The sequence below is a fragment of the Desmodus rotundus genome, chromosome X, assembly GCF_022682495.2.
Source record: "Desmodus rotundus isolate HL8 chromosome X, HLdesRot8A.1, whole genome shotgun sequence".
Lineage (NCBI taxonomy): Eukaryota > Metazoa > Chordata > Mammalia > Chiroptera > Phyllostomidae > Desmodus > Desmodus rotundus.
The window spans coordinates 95,207,599-95,232,584 of record NC_071400.1 but is presented as its reverse complement, the minus strand read 5'-3'; the positions used below and the strand labels follow the sequence as shown (position 1 = coordinate 95,232,584).

General features: G+C 45.8%; 1 protein-coding gene across 6 annotated transcripts in view; it reads right to left on the bottom strand.

Moving 5' to 3' along the window:
- The window catches only part of GPM6B (glycoprotein M6B), a 137,132-nt gene that overhangs the window by 7,836 nt on the left and 104,310 nt on the right, over positions 1 to 24,986 (bottom strand). For 4 of the 6 annotated variants that reach the window (XM_024569921.3, XM_045203244.2, XM_024569920.4 and 1 more), the window contains exons 2-4: positions 5,041 to 5,227; positions 3,115 to 3,271; positions 877 to 1,048 (exon numbers count right to left, since the gene is read on the bottom strand). In XM_024569921.3, the coding sequence (XP_024425689.1) occupies positions 877 to 1,048; positions 3,115 to 3,271; positions 5,041 to 5,227 (516 nt within the window). Of the gene's footprint in view, positions 1 to 876; positions 1,049 to 3,114; positions 3,272 to 5,040; positions 5,228 to 22,464; positions 22,585 to 24,986 lie in introns of all 6 variants that reach the window. The other 2 variants (XM_024569924.4, XM_024569923.4) reach the window with 1 other exon arrangement.

The window sequence follows — 24,986 nt, the reverse complement described above, 5'->3', positions numbered from 1 at the left end:
AAGGTAAGAGTCTGAGGGTAAGCCACATGGGAAAAACAAGCAAGAAAAATGAAATAGTCATCTCTTTCTCGACAAGCTCTGAAAGAACAGTTATTTCCTCTTTGATTCTAATGAAAAGCTTTTTTTCCTATTTGTTTCTGCCAAGAACAGGATTTCCTGCCATCCTGGCTAGAAGCACTAATTAAACTCCTTACTCAGGGGATGCTGCCTTCTCTCAGCAGGGAAGTCAAGCCTCAGATTAATTGACAGGCACAGCAATGGCCCCTTCTGTGCCTTGTCAAAATGAACCAGCCTTAGCTGCCTTATTGGAAGGGTTCCATCCCTTTGAAAATATGTTTGAACCTGTTTCTAACAGCCAGCTTTTATAGAATATATTCTGATGACTAAAATACATTTGGGTTTTATGTTGTGTTTTCTAGTATAGATGAAATTTAAGCAGGTGGTCATTTAAAAACTACTTGCTTTGAAGAGTCTGACATACAAATTAATTGGATAGACAGTGCATGCAGTATTGTGGATAGAAAGCAAGATGGTACAAAACTGAAAAATGGAAGAAGAAAATGCATAACCTTTTTAAAGTGACCATCCAGAGCTCTTTTTTAATTGAACTGCATTATAAAGTAGCTTCTCATTATAAAAAATGTTTTACGGCATGCTTGAAAAATATAACAAAATTCTGAATGGTCACTTTTAGCAACTAAGCCTAAACAGGCTTTTCATTCAGAAATGGAGCCTATTGAGGGAAAGAGTACACACCATTGCACTAGAGGAATGTATGCAAGCGAGCACAACGATTACTAGATGCCCACGTAACAGCTGAGGTCCAGCTGTACGCACAAGAGCAGAAACAGTGATGGGGGGATTAAAGGGAAGCACCGTATTGTCGGATATCCACGCAGATCTGCTCCACACCGGTTGTCCCGTTGGTCTGGGGTGACTTGATGACTTCACAAGTTGACCATATGTTGTAGAACATAAACACGGGCACTGCAGAGAAACCAAACACGCCGAGCCAGGCCACTCCCAGCACATAGGTGAGGAAGACAAACTAAGCCAAAAAGGAGAAGGAGAAAGAATCATCATTGAACCTGCCAAGGCACATCCCTGGGAGGAATGATTCTGCATTTCCGACCCAATACTGAAGCTGTAGAATACATGCAGTTCAGACCACCACCTGGGCCACAGCAGGGACAAGTCAAAGTGACAGGGAAGAGAGGAACTGAGGGCTGGCAGCCGGGGCAGGGTGATCACGCTCTCCACAGCTATAGGATGGAGAATGTTACTACCTGAAGCCAAGGTAATTAAAAGTCCTTTTAACAAGGACCCAGGATAACCAGAGGTGATCTCCCTTGTCCAAGGTCACAGAGCTAATTAGTGACAGCACCTCCCACTGGCATTCTTTGTAAACAGGAGTTCCGTTACTTACCCTGGGACAGTGTCTGGCTGGTTTCACAGGCTATTTGAATTATAACTTCATATTATTTTACCCCAAATTACCTTTATTTTACATAATAGGTGGGTGGTATAATAGGAATTGCTACAGGAAGTTCTTTCTCAAAAAGAACTTCACTAGATTCGTGATCCTGTGGTATTACCAAGAGCACTGGATGCTTGAACCTATATTAAAGGTTTAAAATAGCCTTGAACACAAGCTTAATGCTCAGTGAGTCTGGTAAAATTCTCGTTTCCCTCCGGTGGTTTTCATCTTTAAGATTCACAGGAGCTCTGCAAGCAAAGCCCTGGCTCAGGACAAAATCACCCTGTGCACCCACACGTTGCCACGGGCAATTTCAGGAAGAATATAATCACATTGCTTTACTTTCTTCCTAACCTGCCTTGACTACCAATTTTCAGATAATTTGCAAGGCTGTTTAAAACACACTGTGGTATTTATATTTTGAGAATGTGCACCCACAGAGCTGTGTGGGTGAAAGTTTGGAATCCAAGTTTGGCTTTTTAGTTTTTCAAGCTGATGCCGAAGACTTGAAGGTTCCATTGAACTTTCTATCCTGCAGGAAATACCTGGATTGTGCCAGGTCGGCCTTGGGGTCACGCTTAGAAAGGCCACCTCCTATAGTCATCCCAGGAAACTACAGAAACAAGGCATTTTATCTCAAGGACATTTACACTTTTGGAAGCATTTGCATGTCTAAAAATAATCGAAGACAGATTTCAGCAGTTTCACAGCCTCCCTCCCCGGTGCTTACAGACAGGCTACTCTAGACTAGGCTGGCTTTTTTTTTTTACCCTGCAGAAGAAAACTTGACTTTCTTTCTAATAACACCACCAAGACTTGAAAAAGGGCTGGCGATTCTTTGCTTGGTGAGCCTTTGGTTCCTGCAGTGGCCAGGGCCCCCTAGGGCAGCCGGTGCCCAGTGCAGAGGGCCCCTTGGGTGTCCTGGTGGCCTCTGGCATTCAGAATTCTGTCCTTAGTGACAGACTGTGAGTGGTCCGCAGAGCCTAAACCGACCCCCTCCTGGCCCTGTGCAGGCAGGTTTGCTGACCTCTGGTCTAGAGGAGAACAAAGCTTAGAAAGAGCTCATTAAAAGGCATCACAGAGGGCAACTCTGAGGGGTTGAAAGGCTAGCCTGCGTACATCTTTATGGCCACAGTGCACGTGCAAGACGTGAAGAGGAGTGTGGAGACAACATGGAAGTTACCTCCTTTCATAGTGGGGACCTTACATGTGAAAACTCTCAAAGCCCTCATTGCCTGTACCTTGATAAGGGAAATGTTAGATTTAATACAACCAGCCATAGATTTTAATTTAGGATCAATACATTGAAGGTATTTTCATATTCCTAACTGTCATGGTTAAGAACACTACAGGCAATACTTCGTTCTTACTGAGCTTCACTCTGTTGCGCTTCACAGATGTTGTGTGTTTTACAAACTGAAGGCAGGACCGTCCCGCAACAAAAAGATGACAGCTCGCTTGATTGCGATACTCCGCTGCGGTGGTCTGGGACCGAACCCACGTTACCTCGGAGCTGTGCCTGTGTGTGTCAGGACCCTCCCCACACTCTGAATTACTGGTAGCTTTTCCCAGCTACAAAGAAGTACAGAGAGGTGTGGCTCTGGCTGTGGGTCCGAGAATCCGAGGCCGGTACTCACCATTCCGCTGATGCATCGGCCGCAGGCGGTGGTTTTAAACTCCCCGTGCAGTTCTTTCACCGCGCTGGTGGTGTAGAAGCCTTCTGCCAACAGAATGATCCCGTACAAGAAGAAAAAGGACGCGATTCCGTAGATAACATACTGCATCAGCTGGATTCTGCAAAAAGGAAGATGAGAGCCTGAAAAGTTAAATCCACTGCATGGCAAACAGACCTTTCAGCCTCTGGAGGGAGGACGTGAAGGTGATGTTCCTGTGACATTTCCTGCTCCTGTGAGGGCTACACTGGGCTCAGGGGGCATTCTGGGTGGGCGTGCCAGCCCGCCCCACTGCAGCCTGGGCCTGTCTCTCAAGGTGGGCCCACTGTTGAGGTAGACAACATTCCCAGACAGGGGAGCCATTGCCTTCCATCAGGGGCAGTTGTAATCTTGTAATACTTGCCCCAAGTTCTGTGCTCCGAGGGTTAGACTTCTCATTTTGCAAATAAGTAAAAGGCATTGAGGAGTGGGGTGACTCACACAAGGATACAGAGTTAGTGGCAAAGCCAGCACCGGAACTCTGCTCCAGTGGACACCATCTTCCTCCTACCATGTCAGATGCCTCCCAACCAGGCCTTGTGCTTAATGTTACCCTGAAAAAGACCCTAAGGAAGCACTCAGGGAGTCCATGAGTAATACCTTTGACAGATGTTTTTGGCATTGAAATTCTCACTACATAAGTGATAATGTTTCAAGTAGTATTAAGATAGAAAAAGTTAATTCACAACTAATTGTGTCCTATGAAAGCTGACAGGGACCCTGATGGCAGTTCCTCAACCCTTGGCCACCCACTGGAACTTCCAGGGGAGCTCTAGGAAACACTGGTACCCAGGTGCTATCCCCAGAGATGATGACTTAATTGGTCTGCAGTGAAGGGTGGCCATGGGGAGTTTTTAAAGATTCCTGAAAGTTTGAGAGCCACTTCTCAAGCTTACTAGCTAAGTAAAGCAACACCCCTTTCCCAGGTTCAGGCGTGGTAAGTATTCCTGGTCGTCTTTGCGCACAGCTGTGTTCATTCAGTAAGTCCTGTATGCTGCTTGATTCTCCTTATAACCTCCCCGACCCCTGCTCATTGGTTTGGATTGGATGTCATTCATGAAAAATAGAGTAAAATTCCCTAAGGACTCTTGCAACATGATTTCATTATTGCATAAAAATTCCTTCATGCCTTTTTCAGTCTGCTGGAGAAGTCTCATAATCACAAGACACCTGAGTACTGGGAGGTTTTGGGAATCAAGGAAAGAAAAAGAAACCACTGAAGGCAGTGGAGGAGGGGGAAAGTATATGAAGGAATCAATACACTGTTCTGGGCCTGCATAGTTATTAATAAGAGAATCTGCATGGGAGTAGTTGAGTCTCCACTGAGAATGATTCTAGAGTGGGGAGGCAGAGGTCTGGGGCTCAATCCACCAAACTTCCCCTTTTCTTCATTGGAAGGTGCTCTGGGATTTGTTCTGCCTGAAGAATTAATGTCCAAGTCCTGTTCCTATAGAATTAGAGGGGAGTTACAGGGTTCCTATTATTCCAAGGAACCCTGTGGTGGTTACTTCCTGTGAGGCCACTGGAGGGCGCTTGTTACTTGGGAACCATGATAACTGATGTGATGATGGGCAGCATCAGCCTATCACCCTGCCACAACCCTGCATGTCTGCGGCTACACTGTGGAGTGTCCTGTGTGTGCACCCTGCCATCCTCAGGTGACATCCCGAACACCCACTGCATTCTTGGCCCTTTCCTTTTCCTTCTCTCATGGACCCTTTTCTGTCTGCATACTGTGAGGCTTCATGAAAAGCATCAGTTTTCTGCCAGGAGAGCACCCTGTGGGCTTTTTAAAAACATCAGGGGCTGGTTGCACTTTCAGGACATTTTTAAAGGGAAGCAGGTACTTACACCTCACTCAGCAGGGCGTGGTCACTGGTATTGGTGGAGAAGTGTTGCTCAAGGATCGCCACAGTACCGGCGAGAGCCACGTGTCCACAGCCACAGAACAAGGCAACCCCAGAGAAGCAGAGGATGGTGGCAACCAGAGAGGCATAGGGGACTCCTCCCAGACACTTGATGCAGCATTCGAAGCAGCCTGGACCCAAAGGAGAGAAAATGCTGTAACAAGCAAGATGCACCTGGTCTTTACGAGCATCACATGTTAGCTGAGAAGGTTCTACTTTTCCATCTCCCCCCTCAGACTATGGCTAATAGTGCAACATCCCTAGGGCCAGTGGGGTTAGTTGTCATCATCTCTCATTCTGTGGGTCAGGACCCTGGGACTCCAGGAGGGAACAGCTTAATTTGCTTGGGATGAGCGGCAGAGCAGACACTGACAAATAACTATGCGGTAAGTCGCAATTCTAGAGCTTCCCGACCGACCTGGGGTTGATGGGGGGAGGGAACCTACTCAAGTGACGATGTGGAGCAATCATTCCTGCAGAAAAGCCACCATTAAGTTCCCCCCCAACCCCCAAACTTCTGGGGTTTCAAGTACTTCTATTTCTGTAGCAGCCAATACCTTTGCCCGAGCCTTTACCTCCTGGGCAACCAGAAGAATCAAATACAGTAATTGTACTGTTGCTGCATTCAGAAAAATAACAATGTGATCATTTTGGAAAGGTGATGGATATTTTGGTCCCTACAAGAACAAAGTCACCAAGATCCACTCAAGTGGGTCCCCTCAAGTTTCATTCATGTCATTATCAGAAATTAACTTAGTAATAAAAATGTCCCCCAGCCCAAGCAGCACAAGCAGTTTAGTCATAGTCCTCCTCCTCCCCGGCTTCCATCTGCCCCATTCCCCGGCACACACGTTCAAAATAAGAACCCAGAACTGGTGGATGACATTTAAGTACTTGAAGAAGGAAAAGGAACAGAAGGGGGGGGGGGAGACAAAATGAGCATCCATGAAGTGAAATGAAGGAGAGAGAGCCACAATCCACTCTTCATCTTGACGAGAATAAAATACTTTTTATCCATTTAAAAAATAAACTTTTACTTGAGGTGTCCATGGAGACCTCCCTGAGGGTGCCACTTTCAGTTCGGAGACATTTATGTTTCACTAGAGCAGTGCTGGCCTCAGGATAATGTCACTACCTCCCTGACTTCCTGTCCCTGTTTATATTATCCAGACCCTTAAGTAAATGGCTTGTCAGAGAAATCGAACTCTGAAGGCATTATGAGGTCTAACAGCAATCAAGAGCAGTTCATTACTTCAAAGCAAGCACATTAAGCCAGCTACATTTCTTCTCCCCAAATGCTCTTTACAGTAGGCAGGGAATGACTACCCGGCATGTAACACTGGAGACAGGCTTTTCCATTTTGATGAGCATCCCATTTTAAGCTAGCATTTGCTTAAACCCACCACATTACCAGATTTCTCTTCAGTTCATGGGGAAAAAAAAATGTCGGGACTTCATAAGAAAGTGTATTTCCTTTTTATTTCAGAAGATGGCAAGCTGTTTTCATGAAGACCTACCTCCCTGTGATGGATCTATGAAACCACACAAAAGGGGAACCAGTGCACAACACAGTTCAAGTTCACTAGCAAGTCAATACCTTAAAGAGCTTCAGACACTTGAGATTTGTGAACAAGCATGATGGAGTTCGATTGTATTTTGTTATATGACTTTCTGGGGGCTGAGGTGAGGTGAAAGACTTCAAGTAAAAGTCCAGGCTTCTAAACCAAGAGAAATCCCCAGCCTCAATGTGTCCCATTACATAAAAATCCCCAGCCTCGCCCTGACTGGTGTGGCTAAATGGATTGAGCACCGGCCTGCAAACCAAAGGGTTGCTGGTTTGATTCCCAGTCTGGGGAACGTGCCTGAGTTGCAGGCCAGGTCCCCAGTAGGGGGCGTGCGAGAGTCAGCCACACATTGATGTTTTTCCCTCTCTCCTTCCCCTCCCTTCTGTTTAAAAATAAATAAAATCTTTAAAGGAAAAAAAAAATCCCTGGCCTCGAGGTGTCCCATTACATGAAACAGAATCGACCTGCATGTGTTGTAACCTCCCCAACTCTCAGTCCGCATGATGTGAGGAGCAAGATGAACGTCTGCCTCCCTGGCTAACAAGGTTATATCCGGGCCTTATTGGATAGAGATGCGTGACCTTGAGACTTGTGCTGTCCAGTACAGTAGCCTCTAGCTCTTGTAACTACTTACATTATTTAAAATTAAATAAAATGGTAAAGTCAGTTCCTCGGCTACACATTTCACACGCTCAAGAGCCACGTGTGCTCGTGGCTCCCCTAGTGGCCAGAGCAGGCATAGACCCTTCTATCACCGCAGAACACTGCTTTGGAAGACAGTTTCACTTGCCGTGTACTTGATTTTCGGTAACACGACCTGGGTTCTAACTGAGTTTCACTTTGAGTTTTATTCATTCAGTATTTTTTGAAGACCTACTGGGTACTAAGCACCGTGCTTGGCACTAGGGATACAACTATGAAATCAGACATCTTCTTTGTTTTCAAGGAGATCGGTTCAATGCTGCAGGCAGACACACACGTATTATAGTGCAGCATGATAAGATATAGACTGCTGGAGAGCCAGTGGATGGTGGGCAGGGAAGGGGAGAGAGAAATATAATTCCTATTGAAGAGGGGTTACGAAAGGCCTTCTACAGAAAGACCTAGCATGCAGAACACGGCTGACACTCTGACACTGACACATAATCTGATAAAGTGCTCATTCATTCCTAAATGTTTTTGTGTCATATGTATATATATATATATTTATATATATATTTAACAAACCCACAGCCTTTCTCATCATTTGTAGCGCACTTCGGTGCTACGGCATAGCACACTTGCCCTGTAACAATATAACTCATCCTTCCAGATCCAGTTGCCACTTCAAAAGTCTTTCATCCAAAGGGCTATAGCATTCTGCTTCTTTCAAAGGAAATATCACAGCTGCTCCCTGACTCAAAAAGACAAGTGGGGTTACGAGAATGGTGCTGCTCAGTCCCAAACTCTGCAGTAGATCAAGGCTAAACTTTCACTCCAGCTTATATCTCTCAAGGACTCCATGTACCCCACGCTGTGGGTCTGGTTTTAGAACAGCAGGGGAAACCCGGCACTCAAGAATTTGGGGGATCATATCAACAAGCCCTAGTCTCTCAGCAGATGGTTTCATTGGCAGCTGTAGGAACTCACTGGGCTGGTCCTCATTCCACACGCACAGGTGAAACTCTTAGGGACCCTGTGAGTAGATGTGAGTAGAAGCTCGTAGAATACAACATGGGGAAGGTTTCTAGGAAATACATGTATCTGCAAGGCCGAAACTGTGTGGATACCCACCCATGTCCACTGTGCCTTCCACGTCCATGTACAAGCTCTTCCTACCCACAGTGTGTAAGATGTCTGGACCCTGGGCAGTTTCTTCTGTGCCACATACTTTCCCCGGAGAAACCAAAACTGCTGTGCAAAGGAAAAATAGCCTACACGTGTTTCCTAAATATGGATATCAATACTGTCAGCGCCCTCATGTTCACAGCATTTCTGACTTGAACACCGTGAGTGTGTGTATGTGGCAGAGGTGGTGGTGGAGGCCAGGCCGGTGACCCTGGGCTTGGTTTAATGCTCTGCTATTGCCATCTCGAAGTTCTTAATAATTTTTGAACAAGGGTCTCTGCGTTTTCATTTCACACTGAGCCTGCGAATTATGAAGCCAGTCCTTGGTGCATTTATGAGGGAGGAGGCGAGGGGCGTTCTTTTCACTTTATAGGTCCACAGTCACATTCTGTTTTGTTTCACAGTCTTGGGAAGAAATACAGTCTAGAAAGGCAGATGTCACCTTGCCTACCATATCATCTCGATGTACAGCCACCATCCGACTCTATATAAAGGGTCTACCTATGTCCTAGGATTAATGAGCTCCCCTTCACTCTCAGAGAGAGTAGCCATTACCCACCATAGTATCCAAGAGTGAACAGCTCAGTTCTCCTAAACCAGGGGTGAGCCTGTATGTCTGTAAATAAAGCTTTATGGGAACACAGTTTACACTCATTCATTCACGAATTGTCTGTGGCCATTTTTCCCTGCGGTGGTAGAGTTGGATAGTTGTCACAGAGTGTATTGCTGACAAATCCCGGAATATTTGCTATTTACAGAAAAAGTTTGCAGACTCATATCCAGAAGCACTGATATTCAGAGTGTGGTATCAGAACCAGAAGCATCAGCATCACCTGTGAACATATTAAAAATGCAAATTCTTGGGTTCCACCAATCTGTGTTTTAACCAGCCTCTCAGGAGATTTCCATTTACGCTCAGATTTGAGAAGCACATGCTAACAAATCATGCAAGCTCTTTACTGTGTCGGTTCTACCGACTTTCTTTTGTTACCACCCAAATTCCACTGTAATAAAAATCTCACTCCATAGAACGATTCCTCGCTTCTGGCTAAAATGGATTAACAGGGACCTAATTCACTCTCCTGCCTCAAACAACAAAAACACGGGACGAAACATATGAAACAATGGTCTTCTAGATATTAGACATCAGGCTATGAAGAAACGGATGAGTCAGTTATTAAAATACTAGAAAGACCCAAAGAAGCCGTGTTAGATGGCCTGTAACTCATTTCAAAGAAGCAGTTGGCCCAGGTTCACCCGAAGTCACGGCTCAGCCCTCACGCAAACAAGAGAAACTCTTCCCATAACCTTGCTGTTATCATCACTCTGGGTATTGGGGTCTCTTAAAGGTCTTGTTTAATTGAAGCTGTCAGTTAGGCAGAGTAACAGATATGGGTGAGAGTGACAGCACTGGGAGGGAGGGAGCAGCTGCGCATTCACTCATTCCATTTAATTCAATTAGGGAACGTGCAATGCTCACTAAGTGTCCGATGTCCCGAGCACTTTGCTGTGCTCTGGGGACAAAACAGTGAGGTAAGAGAGGCGTGGTCTGCCCTCTACTGGAGTTTATAGTCTATGGGCGATATGGACATTAACCATATGGTTCCAAGCCCAGAAATGGTAGGAGAGCAAACAATGGGGACTTACTTAGGCTTCTGGGGAGTGGCCAGGGATAGCTTCCACAGTTTAAATATGAAGGATGAATGTGAGTTAATTACATAAAGAGAGAGAGAAGAATGGGTTAGGGAAGGTGCTTCAGGAACAGAAGGAAGACAAGCTCTATGGTGGAAAAGAGCAGGGCACTTTCCCAGGCATGAAAGAAGCCAGAACTCAGAGAGTACACAGAGGGTGGGACAAGGAAGGGGGGCGTGTGTCTATCACAGACAGATGCCTTAGGGGCTCAGGCCACCTTAAGGATTCTGGACTTCGTCCTCAGAATCATCGTGTGAAGCCACTGAGCACTGTTAACCACGGGAGCACACTGGAGTTGCAAACGGTCGCTGGCGATGATGAGGTGGGAACAAAGCGGAAGCAGAGATGAGCAGGAACCCAGTGTGATGGTTCGCACAGGAGATGACAGGAGCTTGCACCCGGGCAAAGGGGGTGGAAGTGGGAGAAGTGAATGGGTCTGAGTGATGATTAAGGCGTCAAATGGGCATGGCTTGGTGTGGATTTATTTGATCACGGGGTTGGTGGGGTTGGATTGGTGAGTACCAAGGATGACTCCTAAATGTCTGGCACGCACAGCTGGATGGATGTTGTGTTGTTCTCTGAGCTAGGCTGAGCAGAAGAGGGCTAGGCCTGGAGGCCAAAGACATTGAGTCCCCTCTTAGACATGCTGAGTTTCAGGTGATTGAATGTCGTCTTAAGGGAGGACTTCTGGTAGGCAATTGGATGCGTAGCTCAGAAGAGCTAAAGATGAATGCTGTGAGCTTCTACTGGACAGCAATAAAAACTTTCAGAGCTCCAGGAAAGATATGAGTGGACCACTTATCAGTTGAAAGTGCTTTAGACCCTTTGTTTTACAAAGTTTGGTCCTTGGGCTGGCGGCAGCAGCAACACCAGCGAGCTTTAGAGGAATGCAGAATCTCAGGCCCCACCCCAGACCAGCTGAATCAGAATCTGCATTTTAACAAGACCCTCCACCTCCAGGTGACTTTCTTGTGTGCACAAGAAAGTCCGAGAAGCCCATTTTGAGTCAACAGCCCCATCTTCCAAGACTCGGGAGTGGCATCCTGAGCCCATTTGAAGCGCCTGTTTTGTGTTCAACTGTGTTTGGTGTTTTCCCCTGAAAAGATGGCCCGCTGGGCTTGGCCATAACTCTAGCAAATCAAATGGCAAGTTCCAGGGGCTGCAATGAAGAAAACAAAATGTTCCAAGTTGTTCAGCTGTGTTGAAAAGAGTGCAGCTAGAGTGGTTTTTCTGAGCCAAGCAAGTCCTCTTAACCTCAGAATTTTTGACAAAGATGCTTTAGAGCCACACCATAGACAGGGTCTGAGAAAACAGATTTACTCCCCCACCCCATCCCTCCACGGGGCTGGCTGTGCCTGGACGGACAAAGGAACTGGGTCTGTGATTCAGGCTGTCCCCGTGTGAGAAGTCACAGGCAAGGCCGATGTTTTGAAGTAGAGAGGTGGTGCCGAGCATCAGCAGAGCACGGCACTGTTCAAGTTCACGGTAGCTAAGGAAGGCCAATGCTTTTCTTGGATACCCCTATAAATCCGCACTCATTTTCCCAAGCTTCAAACCAGCAAGGACAACATCCGTTAATGTGAACCAGGAAAGGCAAGGAAGGAAAGTGTTTTTGTTTTTTGATGACTATGATTTACTCAAGTAAAAAAAAAAAAAAAATCAATGCCAGGCCTTCTAGCACATTTTGCTAGTAATTCTCAATACCTCTCACTGAACCCCCAGGACCTCTTAGGTTAACAATGTTATAAGCCTTCACTTAGCTGGTCTCTGTGGCTCAAGAGAATTTTGAATTTTAGGTTTTGATTCACACAAAAACTCCAGTGTACTCTTGCCTCAGAGAGTTTAAATATAAACCACATAGTAGGGAGAAATAAATACACATCAATGCCTGTAACACTCAATGGCCATTTTGTCTCCAGCATCTCTAGAACCTTTTGTGCGGAACAACAGAATAAAACACGTTTTGTCCTTGCGCTTGCGGATGGCCGTTGCCATGGCTGTGAGTTCAGAACGGCCCAGCGATTTGCCCCAAGTTGCCTGTGATCCTGGCCGCACATTTAACGCTGGCTCAGAAGGAGGGCCAGCGGGAACAAGGGCTCAGATTCTTCCCCAGGGAATGAATGTCACACACACACACACACACACACACACACACACGCACGCACTCTACGCACGGCCTTCCTTGCTACTTTACTGATTCCTAATGAGCCACAAAATTCAAAAGAAATGGAAAAGTAGCCAAGCTTTGCAACTTTCAACCAACCAGCATCAGGAAAATGCAGGCGGAGTCCTACTTAAAAGAAGCAAAAGTGAGTGTCAGCTCACAGATGCCTCCCTGATTTGAGATGGCCTCAGCAGAGGTTCTCAACAGGGGGTGACTGTGCCCTCGGGGGACATTCTGTAATATCTGGAGATATTTTGGGTCATCACATCTGGGGGAGGGAGCTGCTACTGGCTCCAGTGAGTAAAGACAGCCCCCCAAGCATCTGACCGCACTGAGTTGGGGAATCCCTACAGGGTTTAGATCAGCGGTTTTCAACTGGGGACGATTTTTGCCCCAGGACATCGGGCAGCGTGTAGGGAGACATTTTCGGTCAGCACAGCACAACGGGGAGGTGCTACTGGCATGTGGCAGGTGGAGGCCAGGGATGCTGTTGAATGCCCCACAGTGCACGGGACAGCGCCCACCACAAAGAATGATGGGATCCAAAATGTCAACACAGCCACAGGTGAAAAGAGCCCTGCTCTAAGGTTACAATGTACAATGCTGGTCTGAGACACTTACGATTAAAAAAAGAGGTAAAGTAAACTTTAGTTTGCTTTAAAAAATATTATAGAGCAGAGGTTCTCAAGATTTGCTTCCCAGGAGCATTATCTGGAGCCCATTTGAAAGCCCTGATGCCCAGACTTCACCCCAAACCAATTACATGAGCATTTCAGGGGGTAGGAGTCAGGACTGAGAGGTTTTGCTCTTTTAAGAACAAAGATCCCCAGGTGACTTCAGTGGGCACCCAGGTTGAAGAACGAGTTTACGGAGCAGAGTCGGCAAACTGTGGCCCACGTGCTATACACAGCTCTCCCTGTGGCCTGTGAACCGAGAAGGCTTTTCTGCATTCCTAAATAATGGAAAAAAATAAACCTCAAAGGAGAATAATATTTCATGACACATGAAAAGTATGTGAAATTCAGATTTCTGTGTCCATAAATAAAGTTTTGTTGGACCACAGCCACACTCGTTCGTTGACTGTGGGGCTATTTTCAAGCTAAAAAGGCAGAGTTGACTGGTCGCCACAGATATTTACCATCTGATCCTTTACAGGAAAAGTGTGCAGATAAATCCCTGGGGAGCTCAGGAAAATGCAGATTCTTAGTTAGGCATGTCTGAGGTGAGGACCATGCATTTCTTATCTGCTGCCTGGGGGCGATTCCGTTCTGCCCATCCACCAGCCCCAGAGTGAGCCACGAGTGCAGATAACACACTTGTCAAAGTGGGGAGGGGTCTGCGCAGCCCTGGGAGAATCCGAGACTCTTTTGGGAGGCCTGTGAGGCCCACGCTTCTTACAACAGCACTACAATGCTACTGAATTCACTCTGTGGACACCTGCCCAGTGAAAGCACAAGGCGGGCAGTGGCCGCAAAGTGTGCCAATCAGCTTCGCCACCGTGAGCTCACAGTAACAGAGATAAACACCAAATAGACAGCTTCACTTAGAAACATCCTGGATGCAGGAAAAAATGATGAACTTAATAAATCTGAAGCCCTGAGTATACACCTTTGAAAATCCCATGCGATCAGATGGGGAGGATGCAGAAAGCAGTTCCAGTGGGTACCAAAGCGTGACGTTGTTTGGGGCAAAGTCCTTGCGTCCCTGAGTTACGAGCGGCACTAGCGCCTTTGTTTACGGAACACCACTGTTTTTTGAAAAAAGGGCTGACAAGCTATAGTTATTAAGAGTTCGGTATCTGGCAGAAATTTCCTCAAAAATGATCCAAGGGAGCTTATCCCTTGAAAACAATTGATAGTATCTGTTGCCAATCAATTTTGGAAAACTTGCAACTGACATATGGGAAATGCCAGCTTCCCAATATTTACAAAGCTTCTTGATAAAATCAGTGGTGATATTAATAAATGTGACTATTTTGATAGCAAATAATGAAAGATCTGCACAACTCAGAGAGCCAATATTTTTCAAATGAGCAATGCGTGACACTATAAAATCATTCCTGAATACAGAGTAAACATAGAGCAACAGAGTTGAATGGCACAGAGTATTAAAAGATCATTAATACGGTTTCAGATTCCATATAACAAATAATCTTTTCGAGACCACCACTTGTTGAATTTTGGTGTATTATCAGGAAGAATTCCACAAATAGAGGAAAAGGCCATTAAAACACTCCTCCCCTCTCTGACTATGTATCTGTGAGACCCTGAGTTTCCTTCATATAACTCAACAAAAACTAGACACCCCAAGATGCCTTTGAATGAATGTAGAGGCAGATACAAGGATCCAGCTGTCTAATATTAAGGCAGATGTTAAGGAGATTTGCAGAAATGTAAAACAATACTACTCTTCTAACTGAAGTTTTATTTTGTTTTGGAAAACAGTTATCTTTCCTAAATATTGCTTATGTTAACATGACTCAGGGACGTGGGGAGTGGGGTAGGGACAGATGTCCTTGGTCTAGTACGAGGAGCTAACGAAAGGGTATATGGTGGCAGCAATGTAGACAGGCCTAGAAGAACAAAAGGACCCCTCGGCTGGGACAGATGGAAAAGCTCGGGGGAAGGACAGCAGGCCCAACCTGCTGATGGGTGCCTGGGGGCAGTTCAGGGTGTGGCCAAGTTTATTCAGGACACCAGTCTTTCTGGCTCCTTCCCGGACACTGCCCCAGGGTCCTCCATAAACTCAGCCACACCCTGAACTGCTCTCACACACTGAGCTCCCCCCAGGCACCCTCTGTGGGTGCCACACCACTCCTTGTCACCACAATGAAGCCCACAAGGCTGCTGGCCCACTGGCTGGGCACCCCCACAGGAGACCTGCAAGCGGCAGGCCTTGTGGGCTTCCTCGCCCCTGCAGGAGGAGAGAGGGAAGGTCTGTGAGCAGTGAGTGACGTGATCCCAGGTATGCTTTTAAGAGACTAATCTGGCATTTGGGTGTAGGCTGGATTGGAGTGGGTGCAAACTAAACTCGTCCACTGTAGGTGGTAGCAGAATGGGTCTTTTTGAGTTTTATTCCAAGTGCACAGGGCGTGTTCAATGGAGGCCGGAAGGATGAAAATTGGACAATGCTTGCAGCTATTAAGCAGTTACTGTCATATAACATTTTATGGAAATGGCTTGGAGAGAAAAAGTGAGAGAATTTATGTGAACAAATCTTCATAAGGGTCATTCCAGAAGGTGTAAACTAATCCAGAGAGACGGAAAGCATGTCAGTGGTTGCTTGGCAGGGCAGGTGAGAGGAGGGCTTTCAGAGACACCTGGGGGAACTTTGGGATTGACGGGCTCGCCACCATCTGGCTTGGGCACATACATATATGTCAAAACTTATCAACTAGGCTACCTTAAATATATGAAGTTTATGCGTGTCAATCATCTAAAAAAAAGTTGAAGAAAAAGACCTGCCTTTTAAGTTCGATGTTTACAAAAGACACTAGTAATTTGAAAAGGTTGAGGGGGGTAGTGGTGGAGGGAAAATGGAGACAACTGTACTTGAACAACAATAAAAAATATATATAAAAGAAAAGGTTGCAAATCCCTTTTGGGAACTAAGGATTGGCAGCAAAAGGCAGGGGCCACTTCAGTCTCGGTGGGAGGGGAGCGGGGCAGGGTGTATAGCTTGTGGGTGCAGAATCCACAGGCTCCCCCTACTTGGTGACAGGTAAGTGAAGGGGCTATTGTCACGAAGAGGAGAAGACAGTGGGGACAAAGGAGGCATTTCCACTTGGACACATCTATACAGCTTGTGGCAGGCACCCTTCTCAGACACCCCCGGTGACCCCACCTGCTGAGATGCACACCCCTGTGTCATTCCTCTCCCAGGTTGGGCTGGATCTAGTGACTTGCTTCCCTGATTAGGTTTCAGGAGAGTGCAGCTTTGCCCTTGCTAGCTAGCATTCTCCCTTGCTTGCTGGCGCACTGTCTTGCCCACTCACTTGCTCTCTCTGGTGAAGCCAACTGCCGTGTCATGGGGGAGCTGTGGGAAAGGCCACATGGCAAAGAATCAAGGGAGGTCTTGGGCCAGCAGCTAGCAAGGAACGGAGTCCTACCAGCAACCACAGGGGTGAGCTGGGAAGTGGATGATTCTCTGGTTGGGCCTTCAGATGACACCCACAGACAGAGAAGCCGTGCCCAGCCCTCCAACCGACAGCAACTGAGAGGATATAGGCTGCTGTTCCTAGCCCCCAAGTTTAAGATTAATTTGTTATGCAACAATAGATAACTAACACACTGGTGTTTGCCTACAGCTGCAATAGAATCCTTTTTGCATTTTTTAGATACACAAAGATGCAGTAGCAATATAAAAACATCAAGAGGGGTTTGTTTCAAATTCAATAGCACCATCTGCTAAGGATGTAGTGATTTGGCTTTGGGCAACTTGAAAGTAAATATGTGTACAAGTTTCCCGAGAATTTCAAGTTGATGTTGGTCTCCACAAAGGTGTTTTGAACTGATACAACACTTTAGCAAAGATGTTCTCATGAGGAGCTATGTCCTTAATCAAGCTTGTGATCCTCTATGTATATGGTAGTGGCGGCCAGACTTCAGTGTGCATCCGAATGGCCTGGGGGGTTTACTAAAGCACACCAACTCCTGGGGACCACCCCAAACATGGTGGGTGGGGCCTGGGAATCCGAATGTCTACCCAGTATCCGCAGTGATTCTGATTCAGGGCACTAGAGGCCCATACTTTGAAAAAGCCCTTAAAGAAATGACCCCCAATACTACAAAAAATAAAATATAAATAACCCTTTACACGTCACAGAAAATAAGGCTTGCTGAAGTACACCGAAAGGAACGAAAATGAAAACAGCTCCATCTATTGAATAGGACATGGTTTATCATGAGGAAGCTCAGAGAAAGCCCCAAGAGAGGCCGGCCAGATGGGCTGCGCTTCCAGAAAGAGCCCAGGGACCCTCTGGAGAAGGGCTGAGCTTTAGTCTAAAGCCTGTGAGATGTGGGTTCCCCCATGACCACCCCCCAAGAGCAAGGATTCTGGAACCTAGATAGAAGAAAGTGAGGGCTCATGGATGGAGAAGATTTCAGGAAACTGAGTGACTAGCAAAATTCTTAGGTATTCCCTACCCTAAATAGATTGTGTTTGCCGTATCTTGTAAGAATGCATTGCGCTCAGTTGAGTTGGCAATTTTTTTCTGTAAAGGCCAGATAGGAAATATTTTTGGCTTTGCAGTGTGCATGGTTGTAATCACTCTATTCTATCGTTGTAGCAGGAAAGCAGCCAGCCACGCTATAAATGAAAGGGTGTGGCTGGTTCTAATAAAACTTTATTTACAAAAGCCTTCAACCACGACGCAGGTTTCATAATACACACAAAAAGATTAAGGTCTTTTTCTCCCTTGAAATACATTTCAAGTGTTTTCTGAAAAGACCTCAAACCTCTTGGCCTTACGAGCTCAGGTTAGGAGGGAGTGATACTAAAGAACAGCAGCAAAGTCCCACAGCATTTCCCAGCACTCATGGCCCCGGGTGTGACTCTATAAAGTGGATTGGGGAGAGAGAAGTCCCAGGCTCAGCCTAGCCAGAGCCAGAGGGATAAAGGCTGGAGGTTTCAGGAGGCCTGTCTTCTTAGGTCACCCCTGGGCAGAACCAAGAATGTGACCTGAGCCACAGCAGTGAACACATGAGATATGTTTGCTTGTCCCTCCCTGCCACATCCCTCCCTCCAGGTTCTCCCCCCTCCCTCCAGGTCCCTGTCCTTGCATGGCTGCTCAGGAATCCCTTCTTGGCAATGGAAATCCCAACACATGGGCTTCCTGCTAAGCTCTCTTCCTGTGAAACACCACCACTGCCCCATGCTCTCCCCGCACTCCCCATTGTAGCCCGTGCAGGAGAGGGCTCTCTGGGCTTCTAGCACCAGAGCACTTAGGATTTGGGAGATGGTGAGGGGGGGGGATTGGTGATTGGTGAAGGGGTTGGTTTTTCTCCTTACCTGTCAGAGGGAATGCTTAACTACAGATTTACAAATGTGTGCATAGCCATCCTTGGCCCATGAGCTTAGAGCCTAGGTTAAGTAACAACAGCACCTTGCATGTCACTGGATTACATTAACCTGATGAGGGACGTGTAAGAATTTCTCCCAAGCTCCCATCAACTACTTTCTCCTTGCCCTCTCTTTGCCGCAAGGAAAGAGACCTTTCCCACTTTCACTGCTGCTCCCCCACTCCTTCACCAAGGTTTTAGACAAAGGAGTGGGAGAAGGCGTGCTTGCAGACAAGTAGATAAGAGAATGCAAGGTCACTGTGTTTCCAACTAGCCAAGGTCACTGCCCGAGCATTAATGACAGCCAATTCTTGTGCATGCCTGTCCACGGGCAGAGAGGGGAAGCAGAATGAATACTTTCAGCAATCCTCTGTTTTCTCCAAAACCAAAGAGGGGCCAAGATCTCACAGGTGAATTCCCTTCAATTCCTTCCTGTCTTCTCCTTGCTCCTGGACCTTTCTCTAAATTAGTCCTTCTCAAACTCTAAACAGGACCATCTGGAAATCTTGTTAAAATGCATATTCTGATTCTGCAGGTCCAGGGGAGGGCCTGAGACTCTGCCGCTGTAATAAGATTCCAGGTGATGCCAATTCTGCTGGTCCACAGGCCACCCTTGGAACAGAGGATTTAAATTCTCTTCTATGATAGCCTGAAGCCTGTGTAACACAATCTACAGTAGCTCAAAGTATTTCCTATCCTACATGGCAAGCACAATAGCCCATCGAATGCAGGTGTGGCATTGACTACTCCTTCTTTCACTAATGCCACCATCTCAGACCACCATCTCAGGCCTGGTCCCCTAGGGCAGCATGTGGCCATGTGGCCATCCATCCTTGGATTTCCAGTAGGCCTAGTGAAGATGTGGGTATCACCTGGGTAAAGGAGTTTTAAAATGAAAAAAAAGAAAAGAAAAAAAGCAACAGATGGTGATGGATTAACTATCTAAGTCCTAAAAATGTAATTCTGTTGGGAACTTATCCCACAAAAATCAAACATGAAAAGATCAAGGGAAAGCACACTGGGGCTAGTGGGCTTTTCCAGTGGGGAATAAGGACGTTGAGGGGTTGGCGGAGGTGGTCTTGACCATAATAACTGCACAGGCAGGAGAGGCTTTTTCCTTTGGCAAAGATCTCCCGGTCAGCTTGTATCACAAAACCTCTTCCCCCCCGCCCGCACTAAAAAGAAACTGAGAACTCTTCAAAAAAAAAAAAAAAAGACACAAGAGCCATATGGAATTCTCTATTTTTTCTCTCACACCATCTGGTTTGGAATCTAAGTACAGAATGGCAACTGCATTGATTTAGAAGCCAACAGAATCTCCAAGCAACTGGGAAGGTGAGAGCGTGGCTGGGTTTGGTCCCCTCACTCCAGGGCCTGCGCTGTATTCTTTATCCTGCCCTACCTGCAAGGTCTCTGGGGCTGGCTCCAGAAGCACATGGTCCTGATTTCAGTCGTTGCACAGAAAAAGTTAAAACTACATGTAGCTTAGAGATCCTTTCAGGATCTCGGAAGATGTTTCTATAAATGAGGTTCAGTGATTTGTTTCCCCCCTCAGACAACAACCTGCTTGTCCATGGAACACTCACATAAAATACCACCAGCACCCCGGGACTGTTAGAGTTCTACAATTTCCCACCATACAGTTCCAGAAGTCTAAAAACTAAGGATCGTTTATCTATTTATTGATATATTTCATCTGGTAACAAAACCTGTTCTGATGTACATTTATTTGGAGTCAAAACCGCATCTGAACGGACAAGAGGCTGTTTACAGGATCCCCGTCCCTAGCGTGGGCTCTCCGCAAAGATTAATGTGCTGGATTTGTGGGAGTGCCCAGACCCTGCTGGTGACGTCATGTAGCACACGGTGCACGTGCCGTGTTACTTTTCAAAAACCCAAACTCTTCTGAATTCTGGAACAAATCTGGCCCCAAATGGTTCGGAAAAGAAATTGGAGCCTTGTGTTTTTCTCCTCAGCTGCCACAGCTGCTTAGAATGCCCGCGCTCAGGTGCTTGGTTGTAGGGTCTAAAGCACACATTTTTCCAATGCTCCTCCAGAGAACTGCTCAACCAGTGGGCAAAACTCATCAAGAGCAATTGCTAGGGGACTTCCCCCTACTAAGATATTGATGTTTACTCTCTTCCACTCAATCCAAAAAATTTTTGTTTTTTTGGTTTTTTGTTTTTTTCTTGATGTCCAACTAGCCTGGTGTCTTCTAACACATTCTGAAAAATGAAGACTTGTGTTAAGGGTAGTTTCTGATAACTCCGGGACCTTCTTGTTAACAAATACCCTTCTCTCTCATTCTGAGTTACTGAACGGCGCATCTAATGGTGCTTTTTTGGGTGGCAGTGCTTTTTAAAAACAGCTTTGATGAGATAGCTTACATAAAAAAATTCACCTGTTTTAAGTGTACAGTTCAAGGGTTTTGAGTAAATTTTCAGAGTGTGTGACCATCAGCACAATATGATTCTAAAACATTTCCATCACTCCAAAAAGATATCCCTTGTACCCTGAGCAGTCACTCCCCATCTCCCCAGCCTTTGGCAAATACAACTCTACTGTCCATCTCTAAAGATTTGTCAGTTCTAGAAATTTCATACGAGTACAATCATGCAGTATTTAGTTTCTTGTGACTGACTCCTTTAATTCAGCCTGATGTTTTTGAGGTTCATCCATGTTGTAGTATGTAACTTGTTCCTTTTAATTGCTGAAGAGTATTCCTACATCATATGAATATATCATGTCGCATGGCAATTTAAAAAAGAATCAAGATTCTAGAACCCTCCATTCTTCTAGGATTAAGGGTCCCATGCTCTACCGACTGACCTAGCCGGGCCGCCTGAACCCTCCATTCTTTAAAGGACCTCTGAAGACAAATGTAGGAAACCCCTTCTTGCTGGCCTTTTCTAACCAGCATTGTTCAGGTACACACAGAGCTGGCATCTCATAGCCCTCTGTTGGATGGAAGAATGCATAACTCAAGATGTGGAACCAAATCCCAAGTCAGATAATTAACCTGAAGCTACAATTTAGGTTTTAAAATAAAAATAAAATTAAAAAGTGATAGTCAATCAATTACAGGTGTTACGACTTTCGTAATTTGTAATTCAACAGGTGTGTTCCATTGTACCTCAGGATTGCTGTTTCTAGAGTTGTAGATTCTACATGGTCATGTCAGAGGTATTCTTGAGAGAGTAAGAAATGGTTTGGGAAAAATGATGCCGAGGGTTCGTGCAAAACTGTAGCAAACCTTTAAACCTGTTGTGCTTATTTGACCCACCGCTGTCCCTATAGTCATATCTTAGGTAACTTGAGATCACTGAATTGTAGTTAACTGAGCTGAATATTAAGGCACGTGCAGACTTTGGGAATGTGGTGGGTGGCTGTACCTGTTACTCAGCATTCTCCCCTTCTGAGTCCCCCAGGCAACTGACGCACATTTCACCCAGGCCCAGCACCTAGCGCTCTGAGAGACCAGTGTTCTCATCAGCAAGGAAACCGGAAACAGACCCAATGGACCTACCTGATGGGATTGGGTACAGTTATCCGATTCCCATTTCCTGAGCCTTGACTTTCCCGTCTCAAAGGCCAGCGACTAATGTTAAATCAGAGTGGTGCAAACCAGTGGGGCCAGAAGAAATTTGGGACACTCACAGTACTCAGAGCCAAGGCTCCTCGAGTGTCCTGGCCTAGTACTTGGTCCCAAGGTGCACATGGGTGCCACCCTCCCCCATGCCATTATCAGTTCAGGCACTGGAAATTTTGTGGTTAACCCAAAGGTGTAGCTCATATTATACTCCTCCCTTTGAGAAGAAGAGGTGAGGGTGAGAGAAGGGGGAGGAGGGAGAAGAAAAAGGCGAAGGATGGGGTGGAATGGAGAAGAGAGAAAAAGAAAGATGATTAAAAAATTGTCGAAGGGCCAATTCCACCCACACCCCTGTGAAAAATTAAGGCATCAAGCAAAACACAAAATATCACCAATCTGAAAGAACCATTACAAATAATATTAACGATAACAGTTGACTTGCTATTAGAATTCACCCCGAGGCTGTATTTACCTGGACTGCTCAAGGGGCTAGCCCTGTCCCCCAGGGTTGGCACGGGATGGTACTGGTGGTTCTTTGAGCCTGGGTACATCCAGTGGTACCTGCCAATTTCCATTTCAGCTCTGCTGTTCACTGCCAATTTCAGGTGGCAAAGAGTCAGTGTCTCTATCTCCAGCAAAGATTCCATATCAGCATTTTTAGTTATTCTTTTACCATATAGTTCAAGGAAAGGGGGAGTTTAAAAATATGAGATTGGAATGAAATCTTTCAGTACCATCTTATTAACTCAGCATGATAAATTGAGAATGTTGGAATCTGCTCCTTCGTTTTTCAATTTCAGTTGACAAAAAATCACCCAAATCGCCTTTTCTTTCTTTATTTTATCCATCTCCCCCACTCCCACCCCTTTGAATGTTCATATTGCGCAGATAATATTTATAGTGATTATTGCAGCTGCACGAGCAAAGGCGACTACAGGCCCACTCTCCGTTACGGTACTCAGTCCTTGCCTTGAAAATCTGGCAAGGAAGCCCATAGTCTGCTGAATCTTGGATGACACTTTTGTCCTTCGACTGATATCTGCAGTACTCTCTGTCACCTCATCTTAAAGTCAGCACTTCAGAGCCTAGAAAGTGGAGTCAAAATGCCCACTGGGGCTGGTGGAAGAACCAGAAGAAGGTCCACTGGCCTCATTCCCGATTTCCTCTTGCTGAAGTGGCTGTGACCCCTTCATATTGACCTCAAGCAAGAGGATTCCATGTAGCTCTATCACTTTTGATCTGAAACATGTCATCCTCCTTTTAAAAAAATTCTCTCTCTGTGCCCAACCCACAATAGGTGCCTCCGAAATGTGTGCTGAGTAAATATTTGGCTGAACGTAAAGGAGCTCCCTGCGACCCTCGTAGCCCAAGAAATGGACCCCCGGGTCCCCTTGCACACTGACCTCACCTAGGCAAGGCAATTCAGACACTCTCTGCATAGGATCCATGTATTCCCTGTCCTCACCTCCTCACAGGATGGGGAGGTCTCCAGATGTTCGGGCAATGAGGCACAGGCTGCTAGGCAATGACCATGGAAAACCACGAACTGCCCAACACTAACGTGTTTTCTGGGAACAACATGGCAGCCATGCCTCAGATGCTTAATTCAGCATAAAAATACTACTACTCCAGCAGATGTGGAGATGGGAGCTGGAAATGGATGGAGGTTTTCCAGTACTTCTGGGAAGGCCTTTCTAGGACAGTAAATCTTAAACTATGAAAGAAAAGAAAATCATGTCTATTTCATGTGTTCGAGCCAAACTTAAATAAAGATGTTAAACATAAAATTATTTACAAAATTTCAAAGGACACAGTATCCATTTTGTTTAAAGGACAGGGTCCCAACACTTAGAAGGGAGTCACGTGATTGCAGGGAGAAGCCTCAGCTTGAATGGTACATTATATGTCAATTCTGGGCGACTGGCAAGAAATGGGAAAATGTACACACCCAGAACCCTGCCTTAGGGAGGGAAAATTGCAACTGCTCTAGACCCATCTATACTCTCGCAGAAGCACCACAGACGGTGGCATCTGAGGTACTATTTACGGCTGGGGCTGAGGCGAGTGGTTGGCGGCTGGTGGCCACAGACAAAACTGTGGTTGGTCATCACCACAGGTGGGTAAGACACAAACAATAGGAAATTGAGGGAAAAACCAAACACAACGATGCCTTGTACCCCTTTTTTTTTTTTTCATTTTCTTAGATAATGTGATTTAGTGACAAAGCTGAATAACCGAGCTGCTGACTGCCAAACTTTCTTGCACGTAGGCAGCTATCACTGGGAGCAACTGAGCGACAAAGGCTGAGCTGCCCAGGAAGACCACAGTCACTGGGCAAGGTCTCTGAAAGCTCTATCATCCTTCCTTTGTATGTATGTATTTATTTTTCCTTTTTTCCAGCCTTCATGTTTAGCCATTATTCAAAACATGAAAGGAAAGCTATAACCACACCATAGACTATAGCGGAGGTCATGAACGACGGCCGCCTGCTTTTGGGAATAAAGTTTCATTGGAACACAGCCACACCCAGTTGTTTCAGTACCATTTATGGCTACAACGGGTAGGCCTGAACAGTTAAAACAGAGACTGTGTGGCTCACAAAGCCCAAAATATTGACTCTCTGTCCCTTTACAGGCGAGGTATGCTGATCCTTGATTTGCATATAGCTATTCAGGCTGGAATATTTAAAGAAGTTAATGCAAGTGATCAAATCAGCCGACAAAATAGGAAATTATTTTCTCTTATCATAGGTTCTCCTAAGAGAAATATCACTGGGCTGGCTAAGGATCAAAATTCTCTCTGGCATTGTTGTCTGCTGTTTAATTGCCACCTATCAGCAAAACTGTAGTCAAAACCAAGATTAAGCTACACATAATGTCCCCTAAAATGAGTGAGCATCCTTCTATTCCTCTGACATGAGCTGAGAGGGCAGAGGAAGGATGATGGTTGGAAAGAGAACATTATTAAGTGAATAAGTGAATAAATGAATGAAGG